Here is an 18228-nt window from a genome sequence, read left to right on the forward strand (position 1 = left end):
GTCGGCAGCACGAGGAGACCATATAGTGGCAGAACGACCCAGTCTGGAGGTGACAAAAGCCTGACAAGACCATAGGGCCTTACAATAGGGAAGATTATAGATATTTTTGAAAACTTAGATTGAAGATTTATGGTAGCTAGTGCAACCATAAAATATTTTTAGATAATGTCCCAGGCCCAGCAGCATCAATAAACCATATAGTGGCTGAATGGCACAGCCTGGAGCTGGCAGCAGCATGAGTAGACAATAGGGCTTCACAATCCCTAAGATAAAAAATGAATTTTAAAATTTTAATGGAAGATTGTTTTGTAGCTAGTGCTACCATAACATATTTTTAGGTAATGTACCAGGCCCTACTGCCTCAGTAAACCATATAGTGGCTTAATGGCACAGCTTGGAGCTGGCGGCAGCATGAGTAGACAATAGGGCTTCACTGTCAGAACCTACAGGGTTAACAGGTTCTGACAGGTTATTTGTTTATTTTGTTGCCGGGTTACACTTAGCTGTCTAGCTAGTCAGCTGACCACTTGATGAGAGCACCTGTGAGTTGCCTATTTAACCTGGCAGTTGGCTCTCAGTCAGTGCCTGTGAAAGAGTCGTTTTGCTCCGGTAGCTAGCGTGTATTCCCTGTTTCTCCTGTATAACTCGGCATACTCGCTTTGACGCGGTTAGTTGACTCTGGACTATTGTGTGAGTGTGTAGTCGTATTTTGTTAGTCTGTCTGTTATCCCACTGTCCCCGGACCTAGTCAGTATCATTGTAGTTTATTATTTTGACATTTTACGCCCTCATGTATACAGGAAGGGACTGTCTTCGTTGTTACGGACCTGTCATTTAGGGCAGGTACGTAAGTAGGCAGGGATAGGGGAGCAGGCAAGATTAGTGTGCACTCCTTCCCAGCCCATACGTGACATTCACAATCGTGACTGTTACGCCGAGTGCTCCGGGTCCCTGCTCCTCCCCGGAGCGCTCGTGGCATTCTCCTGCCTACAGCGCCCCGGTCAGACCCGCTGACCGGGAGCACTGCATTGTCTCTGCCGGCAGGGATGCGATCCGCGTAGCGGGACGTGCCCGCCCGGGGGTCGCATCCCAATCCACTCACCTGTCCCATTCCCCGGCTGTCACGTCCCGGCGCGCGCGGCCCCACTCTCTAGGGCGCGCGCGCGCCGGCTCTCTGAGATTTAAAGGGCCAGTGCACCACTAATTGGTGCCTGGCCCAATCAGTGTCAATCACTCCCATTCATATAAAAACCCACTTCCCCTTCCTGTCCCTGCCGGATCTTGTTGCCTTAGTGCCCTGAGAAAGCATTTTGTATATCCCAAGCCTGTGTATCCAGACCCTTGCCGTTGCCCCTGACTTCGACCCTTTGCTGCCTGCCCTGACCTTCTGCTACGTCCGACCTTGCTCTTGCCTTGTCCCTGTGTACCGCGCCTGTCTCAGCTGTCAGTGGGGTTGAGTCGCTATCGGGTGGAACGACCTGGGGGTTACCTGCCGCTGCAAGTCCATCCCGCTTTGCGGTGGGCTTTGGTGAAAACCATTAACCCCTTAGATTCCGTTCCCCTGGTACGGCCCACGCCATCACCTCACTGACCCAGAGGATCCACCTCCAGTGTCCTCGCTGCATACCAGTCCGGATCCTGACAGTGACATTAAAAGATGAATTTAAAAATTTTAATTGAAGATTTTTCATAGCTAATGCTACCATAACATATTTTTAGGTAATGTACCAGGCCCTGCTGCATCAGTAAACCATATAGTAGCTGAATGGCACAGCCTGAAGCTGGCGGCAGCATGAGTAGTCAATAGGGCTTCACAATCCCTAAGATTAAAAGATGAATTTTAAAATTTAAATTGAATATTTTTTGTAGCTAGTGATACCATAACATATTTTTAGATAATGTACCAGGCCCTGCAGCATCAGTAAACCATATAGTGCCGGAATGGTACAGCTTGGAGCTGGCGGCAGCATGAGTAGACAATAGGGCTTCACAATCCCTAAGATGAAAAGAGGAATTTTAACATTTAAATTGAAGATTTTTCGTAGCTAGTGCTACCATAACGTATATATTTTAGGTAATGTACCAGGCCCTGCAGCATCAGTAAACCATACAGTGGCTGAATGACACAGCCTGGAACTGGCGGAAGCATGAGTAGACAATAGGGCTTTACAATTCCTAAGATTAAAAGATGAATTTCTTTTATTTAAATTGAATATTTTTCTTTAGCTTGTGCTACCATAGCATATATTTTAAGTAATGTACCAGGCCATGCAGCATTAGTAAACCATATAGTGGCTGAATGCCACAGCCTGGAGTTGGCTGAAGCATGAGAAGACCATATAGTGGCTGAATGCCACAGCCTGGAATTGGCTGAAGGATGAGGAGACCACATAATGGCTGAATGTCACAGACTGGAGGTGGCTGAAGCATGAGGAGACCATATAGTGGCTGAATGCCACAGCCTGGAGGTGGCTGAAGCATGAGGAGACCATATAGTGGCTGAATGGCACAGCCTGGAGTTGGCTGAAGCATGAGGAGACCATATAGTGGCTGAATGGCACAGCCTGGAGTTCGCTGAAGCATGAGGAGATCATATTGTGGCTGAATGGCACAGCATGGAGGTGGCAGAAGCAGCATCAGGAGTCCTGAAAGTGACCCGGTGACAGAGTGGTGCGGTTGGTGGCAATACCAGTACCTGGTGACGAACTGGGGAGCAGCACCTTAAATCTGTTTGGCACTATCCATATTTGTGAAGTGTTGGTGTGGCACCATTGTCAATCTACTCTAATGCATCATGCATTGGTGGGTGGAAATCCTGGCTGATCCATGCCTGATTCATCTTCACAAAGGTCAGTCTCCCCACAATTTTTGTGGACAGACGAGTTCTCTTTGGGGTGACTATGGCCCATGCCGCACTAAACACCCACTCTGATGGCACACTACTGGCCGGGCAGGACAGCTTTTCCAGGGCAAACTCTGCTACTTGCGGCCACAAATCAAATTTGGCTGCCCAGAAGTCCAGCGGATCTTCAGGGTGTGTTGGTATGGTCATGTCAAGGTATGCCACCACCTACTGGTTCAGGTCCTGCTCCAGGTCTACCTGCTGCTGATGAGTTGCTTCACTATGCGGGTGAAGAAAGGTACTCATCAGCGACTGTAGAGTCAGGCTGCTGCTGATGGAGCTGGTACTGCTCTTGCCACCCCGCCCCTCCCCAGCAGCCATGGCAGTGGAAGGTGAGTGCAGAGGGCCCCCTGAGTCAGACCTGCGAGAGGATGGACGATGGCGCCGATAGGCATTGGCCAACTGACTACGTAGTATATCTCTGTAGAAGGTCAGTTTGTCATCCCTCTCAGTAGGTGTAAAAAAGGCCCCAATTTTGTGGCGGTAGCGAGGGTCCAATAAGGTGGAGAGCCAGAAGTCATCCCGCTGCCGAATGGTGACAATTCGCCGGTCACTTCGCAAGCAAGTGAGCATGCATTGTGCCATTGTTACAAGCAACTCGGAGGGACTCCCTGCCTCCATCTCCACTGCATACTGTCACAATGTTTCTGGGTCCTCTGTCTTGCCTTCCTCATAACCCTCTAGCTCCTCTCACGTAACCTAAACTGTGCTCCACTGTGCCCTTCCCCCTCCTTCTTCTACTCCAGTTCAGCCCCCAAAGGGCTCATGTGGCCGTGAGATGTAGGCACCACGTCTCCAGTGCCCTGACCAGCCATTGTTTCCAACACGTGTTGTAGTAAATGAAGCAGTGGAAGGACGTCATTCATCCCTTAATCCCGGGGACTAACTAATAATGTGGCTTCCTCAAAGGGCCTGAGCAAAAGGCAGGTGTCACGTATGAGCTGCCACTGGTTGACATTGAAGTTACACAGGGGAGTCCCCCTATCCACTTAGATCATCAATAAATCGGTGATGGCTTTTTACTGTTCGTACAGTCGGTCTAACATATGCAGGGTGGAATTTCTACGTGTGGCAACGTCACAAATGGTTACACCACTTAGATGTACGTATGAGGTATGCACTTATGAGGGGAGGACAATTCACTCCAGTACGCTTAAAATGGTATTTGTCTACAACACCAGCAGGTGTGTACTTTTGGCTTGCCTTTCACAGTATCTAGGCCCTTAAGCCCTAACAGGAACAAAATGGTACACCACTTAGATGTACGTATGGGGTATGCACTTATGAGTGGAGGACAATGCGCTCCAGTACGCTTAAAACAGTATTTGTCTACAACACCAGCAGGTGTGTACTTTTGCCTGGCCTTTCACAGTATCTAGGCCCTTAAGACTTTAACAGGAACAAAATGGTAAACCAATTAGATGTACTCACAGGTTACACTTAATAAAGGACAATATGATTTCAGTGCTCTGCTCACCCTAACTGGCTGGCTACTATTAGCTTTTCAGTTGTTGTACACACCAGTGCTGCAGCACACAGTCGCTGTGTACTACACCCAAAATTGCACTTTCTCTCTCAATCTCACTCCCTTCCCTATCAGTGCTTCTATGCTTGATTTGGGCTTGAGGTTAATCACAGCTGTAAAAAGGCTTTTCTGTGCAACACACTGCTCTCTGTCCCTCTCTGCAATAGAACGCTGATGTGACTGTGAGGTGAATTGCTGCTGTAAAAAAGCTTTTCTTTGCAACACACTGCTGTCTTTCCCTCTCTCGCTCTGTAATAGAACGCTGATGTGACTGGCCGCAAGATGGCTGCCAATTATATAGGGCTTTGACATCACAGGGGTGGCTGGCTGCTGATAAACTGCATGTAATTCATGGTCATCCCGCTGACCCTTGTTCCCGCCTTCCCAGGATTCCGTGCCCCATGTCCTCACATGTGGATCTGCCATGTTAGATGCCCGGCCCCTGGAGCCTGGACTGCACTAAATGGAGTTTAATGGAGCGATTTACACGATCGAATTGCGGCGATATTCGCATTCGTTATGGATCAAATTTTTTCTGAAATTTGTAACATTCGGACTCATCAGATTCGCTCATCCCTAATCGCCATATTCTCCCTGAATCGTGCTAAATCTCAGCCAATGTAATTAAATGTGGTCACATACTGCTTAAAACAGTATCATGAAAGGCATGGTCTCCTGTGACCATACAATTTTATGATGCTGTTTTAAGCATTTAATAAACCATCAAAAGAGCAAGAACTGATTTGTGCTGGATTTCTCTACATGTGCCCTTACAAGTTGCTGTTGCTCCATAGCTGTCCGTGCACGGATTTGCACTAAATGGGGTCACGTTGCGACCCACAAATTACCACAGCCACAAATTAGTCCTGGATGGAATTATTGCATATGTTATGTTGGTGGCACAGACATTTGTGGTTTGCAGTGCAATCTCATTTACCTACATTATCTGAGATGCAGCACAATTCAGGGAGCACAACATTAGTTATTACAGCCAGATAGTATTTACTAAGCTGAGGCTTTAAAAGTTCTTGGCATGCATTATCTCTCCTTGTTCATTGCTCCATATAAACTGGAAGATGTAATAGGTCTTTCTGGGATTTCATTTGGAAGCAAGCAAAAGAAGTCAATTCATTTAATGCATTGATTTATTGCATATAAATGAAAACCTCCGTAGGGGAAAAAAAAAAAAAAAAAAAGTATAAGGTAGATGCAAGACATCTATCTGTGGTGGCCCAGTACGGGAGGTGTTACCCCGTGCTCCTGCTGTCCTGTCAGGCAGCCTCCTTCAGTGTCCCCAAGGCCCCCTGCACTTGTTTCCCCATTGTAAATATGTTTTACCATGTAAAGTGTTATAAAATGTAATGTTGCTTTAAGAGTTATTCACATGTCATGTGATTGTTACCCAGGAGGTACCAGTGACCAGGTGATCCCAAGAGTGACCTATGTGCTCCCTGCTAGTCTCCCCCATCTAAGCCCTGGGTGGAGCTAGCTTCTCTCTCTTTGAGCTCTGCTCTTCTGCTAAACTGAGGTCCAGTGCAGTCGTGCCTAGTGTGTGTGTCTAGAGTGTTGGAGACCTCAAAGTCCAGTCCTGCAGCCACCATCAAGTCAAGTAAGCTAAAGTCACAGCTTTATGAGTCAAGGCAGTCCCTGTCATCTGTCAAGTCAGTGTGGTCTGCATTCAATTCTCCAGTCCTACTACAAGTCCCACCAAGCCCTTAAGGTCTTCATCACTGGTCACCTCCTTGGGCCCTAGCTGAACTGTATAGGCTTTACCAACTGTCTACCTTCAGTAAAGCTACCATAATCCATAACTTGGCATCAGAGTCTTTATTGCCCCAATGCCTAGCCCAGGATCCAGAGGTATACCTTCTTGTGGTTATAGGCTAAACCACGCCCTGGCGTCATGAATACAAGGGGTTAATGCCATCTACCCCTAGGGTTACAACATCTGCCCTGCACCACACACCCCGCCACCACATATCCATAGTTATCCACTATACTGCTAGCATCTGGATTTTATTTCGCTGCTGCTGGCAGACCCTGCTGTGGTAACACTTTTGTCCAATCTGAAGCATGATATCAGTATAGGAAGTGGGTTGCGCTGTCAGGAACATAGACATAAACTTTCCACTACAGAAAGGAAGCTGCTGTAAAAATAAATAAGCTGTCCTAAAACATCAGAGTGCACCTGGCATTGAATGGACTGCTGGTCACTCTGTAGCATTGTGTAGGTACTCTCATGTATTTACATATGTAAATAGCTAAATCTGCATTATTTTACATTGTCTGATTGGAGATTTGGCAAAAAATATTTAAATAAGGAGCTTGAATATGCCACAAAAACAGCTTTATGTGTTTGGACATTAGCTTTGGGAAAAATATAACTGGGAAGAATACTATCTACAGTATCTCACATCAGTAAGTACACCCGGAACATTTTTGTAAATATTTGATTATATCTTTTCATGTGATAACACTCTGCTTCAATGTAAAATATTGAGTGCACAGCCTGTATAACAAAAGTAAGTACAATCCTAAGTGAAAATGTCCTAATTGGGCCCAATAAGGCATTTCCCATTAACATGTAGCCTGTTAGTGGAGGAGGTGTCTTAAATTTGGTGTTATCTCTTTCACACTGTCTAATACTGGTTATTGGAAGTTCAGTATGGTACCTTATGGCAAATAACTCTAACGAGCTAAAAAAAAAAGAATTGTTGCTCTACAAAAGGATGGCCAAGGCAATAAGAAGATTACCAAGACCCTGAAAGTGAGCTGCAGCACGATGGTCTAGAACATATAGCAGTTTTACAAGACAGGTTCCACTCAGAATAGACCTCATTAGGGATGTCCTGATACTGATACTGGGCATTTGCACGAGTACTTGTGCAAATGTCCCCAGTACCTAATCCGATGGTCGGCAGGTATCACAGAGTTGCCCTGTGCTATGTACTTTGCAGCATGCATCATAGCTGGTACCTGTAGCTAATGCCGAACACCACCAATTGGGTTGATGTCTGCCATTAACCCTTTAGGTTCCACAAATAAAGTTGATCGCAACATCTAAAAGTCCTGAATCAGGGATGTTGATTGAGATCACCACGGTGAATTTGCGATGTCCCGATCAGCAGAGAGGATGACAGGAGGTTCCCTCCCGTGTTCCGTGCCTTCCGATTGTCGCTCCTATACTGCACCCAGCCATGGCAGGCAGTAGTAAAGGAGTGCCGATAACAATGAACAATGCAATGCTATGGCATAGCATTAATCAGTGTATGCAATCTACAGATTGCATGTTATAGTCTATGGAGACTAAAAAATTGTTTAAAAAGAAGTGTAAAAAAATATATAATAATATATGTTAATTTACCCCTTCCCTAATAAAAGTTTGAATCACTTTTTCAAAAAGTTTAAATAATATAATAATAATAAGTTTAAATAAATTATATTAATATAAAAAAGCCCTTCCTCTAATAAAAATTGAAAACACTCCCCTTTTTCCCATGAAAAAAAAAAACCCTGTCAAATGACATTTAAAAAAGTATTGGTACTCGGTCTTAAAAACAATGGTATCAATACATCCCGTGGCCTCACCATGGTTGACTTATAGCTTAGTGCACATGCTCCGCATCATGTCCAGAGGTTGTTTTTGGGAAATAGACATATGAGAGTTGCCAGCATTGCTGCAGAGGTTGAAGGGGTGGGTGGAGGGGGGTCATCCTGTCAGTGAGTTTGTCATGTGAGTTTTATGACAACATAGATCTTGAAAAACAGTCAACCAATTAGAGAAAATAGTTCTTGGACTCCAAACTCTAAAGATGACAATCTGAGCCCAATTTGCCTATAGCCCACCCAAGAGCACCACAGGGGCTTCTTCCTTAAAGGGAATGTGTCAACTATTATTATTATTATTATTTTTATTATATTTTTATTATTATTATTATTATTATTATTATATTTTTAGAAGTTAAATACTTCTATTTTTATTCTCAGCCAAATACCAACCAAAAAGTAAAAGCCTGACGTTACCAGGGTGGGCGAGGACCATTGTTACTGGCCCTCCCCAGCCTAAATAACGCCAGCCTGTTACCACCTAGGCCCAGGAGCGCCATTTTTGACGCTCCGGGCCTGTTGGTACCGGTTCTTACCGGCACCCCTGTAGTGTTGGGTACCGGGGTAATAATTGGGGGTTAATGCTAGCTGTTTTTGTGGCTAACGCTAAGCCCGGCTTAGTAATGGACTCCGTCTGTAAGACAGCTTCCACTACTAAGCCAGTCCAGTAATTAAAAAAAAAAAACACAACAGGTTTATTTAATTAATTACAAAAAAACACTCCCCCACATGCCCTCGTTAACCATTTTATTAACATCAAGCAAAGAAAAACGCTGGTCGTCGAAGTAGTCCACCGAATCCGAAGGAGTCCACAGGATACACAGATCTGTAGAAGAAGTAACAAAAAAAAAATAAAAGAGAAAAAACTGTGTTAAAAAATATTGTGTGTGTATATGTATATATATATATATATATATATATATATATATATATATATATATACACACACACAATTTTTTTTTCAAAGCTGCAAAGTGGTGTTCTGTAGTCATTATTTGGTTTTTGCTATGTGAGCTAAAAAAAATGGTATTTAAAAGTGATTTCTTGGTTTTTGCTCATGTAAGCTAAATTTATCAACCCCCTGTGATAGTATGATAAATATGTCATACATAAGCAAAAAAATAGCAAGAAAAATATGACCACAGAACTTGCTTACCAAAGCAACGATGATAAATGTCCCCGATAGAGTTATGTAATGCTGAAAAAAGTTAAAAAAATTCTAAAGATAGAGCACTTGCCATAATTCAAATAGTTGAAATTCATTTAATAGTCTTGCCAATGTAGGATCCTCCTCAATTTCTTTCCAATACTATTACCCCACTTATCTAGACCCATTCTTAAATACATTTTAAAATGCCCCAGTATAAGTAATGGCAAATAATGCATTTTATTATAAATATACTTTTAAATCTTTCAGTCAAGAAGGTTAGAGGTGTGTGTATGTATATATATATATTTACTACTAAGTGTATTTGTATTGTGTATATATAGTATAAAGCAAACATATAAACCTTCCCTCCTAATCCACCAACATCTTCACAACTAATTTTTTTACAAAATGCTAAGGCCCCTTGAATAATATGAGCTCATTGGGTGGCGTATATATCCCCCAACCATGGTTTACTACTACAACAATACAACTTACTTTTTCCTTGGTTAAATGAGTTTCTTATAAACATATTATCATCACTTTATATTCTTCCAGTATTTTAAACATTGCGGGTCTTCAAACCCCTTATATTCCTCTGCTCTGTAACTTCTCCGGACTCCATTGCTCCTCCTCCAGCCTTACCACCCAGTCACACTTCAGTATAATTGCGATCTTCACGTGTGTCACTTTCTCCTCCTAACACTCCTCTGATTCACCAGTACTTTCTCCTCCATTTGTCCCACTGCCAGCTGTTATTTCTTGTTACTTTACTCCTGCATCTTCTGCATACTCTTATCTGCCTCCTTTTTTTGTATCCCTATACCTCTCTGGCCGCCCTGCGTCCCATGTGTCCGCCTTGTGGTGTTCCGCCACACACCACCTCCTCCCACTATGCTCCGGTTGCCTCAATACTGCAGCCTCATGTGACCCCTCAGCATTCCACCAAACACCACCTTCGTTCTGTAAGCTCCAGTCATTCAAGCCCCTCAACCTCCCCCTTAGTTTAGCATATCCTCCATACTCCTCAAGCGCTTGTCACCATGCAACTCCTCCATCTCTCCAGCTTCAAATCTTGGCTTCATATATTTTGGGTTCCCTCCAGCCATGCATCACATAGGGAGCTTCGTCGTGACTTCTCACATGCTCAGGTCCAGTCACACTCTTGTCTGACTGCTGGGACCTTTGGATAGGGGATAATTTTTGTTGGTGGTCAAACCCCTTTAAAAAACATAAGAATGGAAGCCCTTGCAGGCAAGGTACTCTCTCTTCCTCTGTACTACAGCAGGGCTGAAAAGTATTTAGTCAGCCACCAATTGTGCAAGTTCTCCCACTTAAAAAGATGAGAGAGGCCTGTAATTTTCATCATCGGTAGACCTCAACTATGAGAAACAGAATGAGAAAAAAATCTATAAAATCAAATAGTTAAAGAATTTTTTAAGAATTTATTTGCAAATTATGGTGCAAAATAAGTATTTGGTCAATAACAAAAGTTCATCTCAATACTTTGTTATATACCCTTTGTTGGCAATGACAGAGGTCAATTGTTTTCTGTAAGTCTTCACAAAGTTTTCACACACTGTTGCTGGTATTTTGGTCCATTCCTCCATGCAGATCTCCTCTAGAGCAGTGATGTTTTGTTGCTGTCGCTGGGCAACACAGACTTTCAACTCCCTCCAAAGGTTTTCTATGGGGTTGACCCGGGCGGTGTGTTTGGCATCATTGTCATGATGAAAGACCCAGCCACGTTTCATCTTCAATGCCCTTGCTGATGGAAGGAGGTTTTCACTCAAAATCTCATGATACATAGCCCCATTCATTCTTTCTTTACATGGATCAGTCGTCCTGCTCCCTAAGCAGTAAAACAGTCCCAAAGCATGATGTTTCCACCCCCATGCTTCACAGTAGGTATGGTGTTCTCTGGGTGCAACTCAGCATTCTTTCTTCTCCAAACATTACGAGTTGAGTTTTTACCAAAAAGTTCTACTTTGGACTCATCTGACCATATGACATTCTCCCAATCCTCTTCTGGATCCTCCAAATGCTCTCTAGCAAACTTCAGATGGGCCCGGACATGTACTGGCTTAAGCAGGGGACACATCTGGCACTGCAGGATTTGAGTCCCTGGCGGAGTAGTGTGTTACTGATGGTAGCCTTTGTTACTTTTCCCCCAGCTCTCTGCAGGTGATTCACTAGGTCCCCCCGTGTGGTTCTGGGATTTTTGCTCACCGTTCTTGTGATCATTTTGACACCACGGGGTGAGATCTTGCGTAGAGCCCCAGATTGAGGGAGATTATCAGTGGTCTTGTATGTCTTCCATTTTCTAATAATTGCTCCCACAGTTGATTTCTTCACACCAAGCTGCTTGCCTATTGCAGATTCAGCCTTCCCAGCTTGGTGCAGGTCTACAATTTTGTTTCTGGTGTCCTTTGACAGCTCTTTGGTCTTGGCCATAGTAGAGTTTGGAGTGTGACTGTTTGAGGTTGTGGACAGGTGTCTTTTATACTGATAAAAAGTTTAAACAGGTGCTATTAATACAGGTAACGAGTGGAGGACAGAGGAGACTCTTAAAGAAGAAGTTACAGGTCTGTGAGAGCCAGACATCTTGCCTGTTTGTAGGTGACCAAATACTTATTTTCCAGCATAATTTGCAAATAAATTCTTTAAAAATCAGACAATGTGATGTGATGGATTTTTTTTGCTCATTATGTCTCTCATAGTTGAGGTATGAACTATGATGAAAATTACAGGCCTCTCTCATCTTTTTAAGTGGGGGAACTTACACAATTGGTGGCTGACTAAATACTTTTTTTGCGCCACTGTAGTTTGTCTTTTATGTCAACCCCACTTATTGTGCTTGTTTTTGTGCAATGTTATGTATTTGAACCATTATAATGTGTACATTGCCTGGAATTCATTCCAATTTAAAATTATTAATAATAATAATAATAATAATGATATTTATAACTAATACATATCGTGTAATTCTGTGTTCTTTTCCCTTTTTAGATCACAGAACTGTGTGGTGCAAAACATGTTGGTTTCTTCGGTCCACCTCAGTTTTTTATTGCATTGAAATTAATAGCAGCAGCACAAGCTGGTCTTGCAGTCCACATGGAGAACATCAAGTGTGGTGAGGAGATGGTATAGTAGTAGATAATTCTGTACTGTTCTGAGCAGTCATTGCTGAAATCAACTGTATGAATGGATAATAATCCAATATTACTAAATGGGAAATATGTTTGTGCAGTTGCGGGTTAAGGCTGATCAAGGATATGAAATATAACAAATTAAAAACTGCACTTTATTATCTGAAAACAAGGAAAATGTTATTGCTTCTAAAAAAAAAGTAGGAATAAATTGAAACTGGAGACCCCCATGTTCGAGACCCCAGTGTTCTTTATTACACACAGGCAAAAAACAATCCCTATACCCACTTCCCTAAATAAAGGCCGTTAATACAAATGTGACTTGCCATTGGAAGCAAACAAACTTTATTGAAATTCTAAAATGCATTAAAGGCCTATTTCCTCCAGATTAAAGGGGAACTCCGGTGGGAATTTTTTTTTTCTTTTCAATGGGTTTTTATTGAACATTTTCAGAAGAATAAGCATATAAACAAACCAGTTACATCACTGTGAGTGAAATGTATATATGAATACAAAGAAACTGCTAATCAATACACAGGATCACAAACCAAGTGTATTAACTCAAGAAAAAGCAACTATACAAAACTTTATGAAATATTGATATGGAGACAGCAACAGCCTCAGGAGTGGGCACAGTGTGATAGTATTAAACAAATAAAAGAGCATCTTACCCAACTCAGTCTAAGGCTTGTGGATTCCTTTGGACCCCGCTCAACTCCGTAGATGATTATGGTCAAATATTGCAAAAAGAAGAGACCCATCACAAATTATATATTATATATGTTGGTTAAGTTAGTAGCTCAACGGTAGAGAGGTAGAAAACCTACGAGCTATCAAATTGGCGAGTCCACAGGTCCCAATGTTTCTTAAAGGGGTATTCCAGGCAAAAACTTTTTTTCATATATCAACTGGCTCCGGAAAGTTAAACAGATTTGTAAATTACTTCTATTAAAAAATCTTAATCCTTCCAATAGTTATTAGCTTCTGAAGTTTTCTGTCTAACTGCTCAATGATGATGTCACGTCCCGGGAGCTGTGCATGATGGGAGAATATCCCCATAGGAGCTGGACAGCTCCCGGGATGTGTCATCAGAAAGCAGTTAGACAGAAAACAGCAACAAGATTTTTTTATAGAAGTAGTTTACAAATCTGTTATACTTTCTGGAGCCAGTTGATATATATAAAAAAAAGTTTTGGCCTGGAATACCCCTTTAAAAATATCTATTTTATGTTCTTGTCTGGCAATCACCTCCTCAAAAAGTAGGTTATAATTTACCATATGTATAATCTCAGCAATGCTTGGGATTTCCGGTGACCTCCACTTTCTAGCAATTAACAATCTGAAATTGTGTAGAATATGACATATCGGGAATTGGATTGTATCAGGAAAACCATCTATGCCCAACAAGAGAAGGGCCAGTTCCTGAGGGATAATTTGGATTGTTGGGGATAGAGTTTTTAAGAGGGACAACAAATCATCTTTAATTTTGGTCAATTTTGGGCATTTCCAGAATATATGGGACAAGGATCCAATCATCCCACATCCTCTCCAGCAGACAGGATCCTGATCAGGATACATGGTAGCCAACCTTTTCGGGGTGAAATACCATCGATAATATAATTTTTCAAATTGTTCGCCATGATTAGAGCATCTAGAAAAGTGTCTCCCTATAGAAAGGGCTTTCAACCACATTGAGATAGGGAACATCCTACCCAACTCCTCCTCCTATTTCAGCATATATTTGGTTTTTGTTTGGTATGTGTCATTATTAAAAAAATGGATACAACAATCCCAGTCCTGGTTTATGTCCAAGGGATGGTGATCTTATTAAATCTGAAAGGCATTGTGGAAGTTTAGATTTATTATGTTTTTTCAAATGTAATTTGGGTTTATCGTGAGTATTTTTTTCAGATGTAGGCAGATTAAAGCATTCCTGTAGTTGATTAAAAGGTCTAATATAGGAACCATCAAAAACATCTACTATGTATGTCACATCTTGGTTGGTCCATCTGTCTAAAGAAATATCTCTAATATAATAATATAAAGATTTAAAGGGGATATTTTGTTTTACATATATTATATTTTTATCCTTCACGTTCAATGCCCAACACCAAACATGTAAAGAGTGTTTTGCAGCTGGGCTTGATCAAGGAACTAATCCTATCAGGGTTAAGCCACAGGTCATGGAAAAAATTGTTATCAAATCTACTGGTGCTACAGATATATTACAGAGAAATTTGTGAAGTTCTTTCCAGCCTGACAACAGTGCTCTCTGCTGACACCTCTGTCCATGTCAGGAACTGTCCAGAGCAGGGAAGGATTTCTATGGGGATATGCTTCTAATCTGGACTGTTCCTGACACAGACAGAGGTGTCAACAGAGAGCACTGTTGTCAGACAGAAAATAAATTCACAAATTTCTCTGTAGTATACAGCAGCTGATAAGTACTGAAAGGATTTAAAAAAATTAATAGAAGTAATGAACAAATCTGTTTCTGGCACCAGTTGATTTGAAAACATTTGTTTTCTACCTGTTTCCACTGGATTTCCCCTTTAAACCTTTTCAATTTAAATTTTTTTGCTTATTTTTTTCCTCCATTGGCAGAGTCTTCCGAGGGCTTATTTTTTGCGAGACAAGGTGTACTTAAATGGGAAAACTGTGAGGATTATAGTCTGCTTCACAAATTGACTTGTCCATAATCCTCATCAAGACCTTCCATTGACACCAATGGGGCTTTGATTCCAGGTAGAATTTCCATGTGGAAATTCTTCCTGGAATCTACTTCAAATAACTTTGATACAATGGTTTTTGCATAGAAAAGTAGAGGAAGTTCATTGAGGAAATTCTGCCATCTGAACATAGTCTTAGGCCACGTTCACACAAAGGAAATTCCAAACGGAATTCAGCCTAAATTTATTGCCCATTAACTTTAATGGGATTCTGCAAGGATGTTCACACTGTAGAATTTCCGCAGCAGGCATTCCGCTAAAGAAATCCTGTGGTCCGTAAAAAAATATAAGTCTAGTCTTATATTTTTCCTGACTTCGGCTGCGTGATCCCATTGAAGGTAATGGGGCTTGATTTCTGCCGAATTTGTGCGTATATCGCACAGAATGCATGCGTAATACGTGCTGATTCTGCAGTTCTATTAAATAAAGTCTATCTTTTACTGAGCTGTGGAATCATGCGGAATTCATGCAGAAATTTCCGCACAAATTTAACACCAATTCTGCAAATGAGAAATAACTGCGGAATTCTGCACAGAACCAATACTGATGCAGAATTCACACAGATATGTGGATTTTCTGCGGTGTGAACACGGCCTTAGAGTAGGTTGTAAGGATGCTGTCTGCTGCAGCTGTGTGCATTGTGTTCATCGCACCACCACTGGTCCTTTAGGCATGTGTTGGTAACTGAATAGATCATAAGGTTCTCGCTTCTGGTTCTGCTTTTATACAATAAACAATAATGATGTTCCCTTTTAAATCCTGTTCAGACGATTTAGAAATGTATGCTCTGTAAATGTCATAAGGCAAGCGCAGCAATGTGAATACTGCTGTGAATCACTTGGTTCTAGTTGTCAGTGTTCTGGAACAATGGACGCCACTATGGAAAACGACATCAGGGAATCACTGTGTGTAATAGTGGATTGGTGTGTGCAAAAGCAAGGTATAGGCATGTAGCAGAGCTGAAGCAGGGTGGCAGATGGGATGTAGTAGAAGTCAAAAATAGCTATACATTTTGTTGGGGTAGTTTATAGATCACACCTTACCTCCCTTTTGAATTTCCATTGACAAGGTTTCAACACAACATCCTCACAATCATCAGGCAGTTTCAGAAATGTGAGTTATTGATATTTTCAATGTTGGTTTTTAACATGTGGCCCTTCATATCCACCCCCTTTATGACCTTACAAATAATAATGCACAAAATATTTCTGTGTAAAAGTAGCCATAGGCTGATTCCAAGTGTATTTTTCCTTAGTATTCTTTTTTTTTTTTTTTTACATCCATAAACACTAGAAGATCTATGGCATAAATGTACAATGGCCACCTCATATTATGCACTATGATGTACATTGACACCATACACTGCAGTGAGCTTATGAAGTGAACTAAGGCGCTGCTCTTGCTTCATAGACAGTGAGTGATGGCTGCTATTAGCAGCCGACACTCACAGTCAATGATAGACATTGGTAATTACACCATTAACCACTTAAATGTGGTATTTAATAGCAATCACCGCGCTTAAGAGCCTGACTGATGGGTCCAGGTCCCGATCGGCACCCCTGTATGTATCTGGGTGTTCGATTAGTTTGCATGCCACCCAGAGCCCTCCTAAATATCTCTGTGCTGGTCCCAGGGTGATCTTCTAATAGAGTTTGCCTCAGGCAGACTCTCCTGGCAAAGTGCTGATCTCACTGGGCAAGAAAAATGTCAAAATATGGATGCATCTGTATGTGCTTCCCACTCTTCATGATAACTGAAATATATTACTGTCTTAATACTGATGGCATACAGTACTTACCAACATGCTTGTGGGAAACAGGAGTCAGTGTCATAATGTGACTTTAAATGATATAGTACAGGCTGTTCTATCAGGAATGCATTACCATTTGCATTAAATGAGTTTGTCTAATCATCTGTACACGAGGTTAGTGAGAATATCAGCTGTACTTCTTGAAGGCTTGCTATGTGGGAATGTCAGTAGTATTTAGGTAAATAATTTATGAGATTGTGAATGATTAACGTTTCTCCTTGTTACAGAATTACCACTTGCTTGTTTTCTTTCTATGAAATTTGACAACGTAAAATATGGGGCTCAATCACCAAATGTAGATGCACAACAATCGAAACATACTGCTAGTGAGAAAGGCCCGCTCCATTCCTTTGGTGAAGGAGAAACAAAGGTAAGAACATGTAAAGGAAGTGTATACAGCCTTTTTTAATGCAGTGTACACCAAATCCAGGCTTAAAAGGCTATTCCATATTAAATGATATGTTAATGAAAGCAAAACCACAAGGTATGTAATTGCATTATATACATATGGTAAGTAGTTGTAACGGAACTGGATGTGGATCCTCTACCTGTGTGGCTGATGACTCAGATCGGGAGTGGAGTCTAAGGTGCTGCTGGTCTTCACCAGAGCCCGCCGCAAGGCAGGATGGGCTTGCTGCGGCAGGTCACACCCAGGTCGCTACCCCCGACACGACTCGACCACACAGGTAACTGGGCAAGGCGAGGTACAGAAGGAGGGGGCTGTAGCGTAGTCAATGTAGCAGAAGGTCAAGGCAGGCAGCAAAGGTTCGTAATCATATAACTTAGCAGGAAGGTCTGGATACACAGGTATGGCAAAACAGGCAATAGGGAACGCTTTCTCTCAGGCAATCGGCACTGAAGATCCGGCAGGGGGGTGTTGGAGGTGCAACAACTTATAATGTGCTGTCAGGTGCTTTTACTAATTATGGGCGTACTGGCCCTTTAAATTTCAAAGCTCCGGCGCGCGCACGCCCTAAGTGACGGAGACGAGCGCGCTGGAGCTTAGAGAGTGAGAGAGCTGCAGGAGCAGGACGAGGTGAGTGACGGCCTGGGATTCGCATGCGGACGCGTCCCGCGATGTGAATCCCGGCCCCACCGGCGGTCGGAGACACGGGGACACTACGCTCACGGCCGGTGCTTGCTGCCGGAGCGCAGTGTATAACAGTAGTAATGATTTCCAAGTGCTTTCATGGTACATACCCTGTGCAGGAAGTCCAGCATTTTATTTTTTAATGCATATATTGCATTGTCTCACTCTCCCCTGCATTCCCCCTCCTTTCTGAGACTATGCTTTAGATTTTAGCTTGGCTTAGGGGTCTGGATTTGAGCTTGTCTCTTTGTTTAAGCCCACCCCAGAGGC

At 42.4% G+C, this 18228-nt stretch overlaps 1 protein-coding gene across 3 annotated transcripts in view; it reads left to right on the forward strand.

Moving 5' to 3' along the window:
- Positions 1-18228, forward strand: part of REPS2 (RALBP1 associated Eps domain containing 2) — a 158927-nt gene that overhangs the window by 59923 nt on the left and 80776 nt on the right. For all 3 annotated transcript variants that reach the window (XM_056556814.1, XM_056556815.1, XM_056556813.1), the window contains 2 exons: positions 12190-12313; positions 17096-17238. In XM_056556814.1, coding sequence (XP_056412789.1) covers positions 12190-12313; positions 17096-17238 — 267 coding nt within the window. The remainder of the gene's footprint in view (positions 1-12189; positions 12314-17095; positions 17239-18228) is intronic.

The sequence above is a fragment of the Hyla sarda genome, chromosome 2 (genome assembly GCF_029499605.1).
Source record: "Hyla sarda isolate aHylSar1 chromosome 2, aHylSar1.hap1, whole genome shotgun sequence".
Taxonomy (NCBI): domain Eukaryota; kingdom Metazoa; phylum Chordata; class Amphibia; order Anura; family Hylidae; genus Hyla; species Hyla sarda.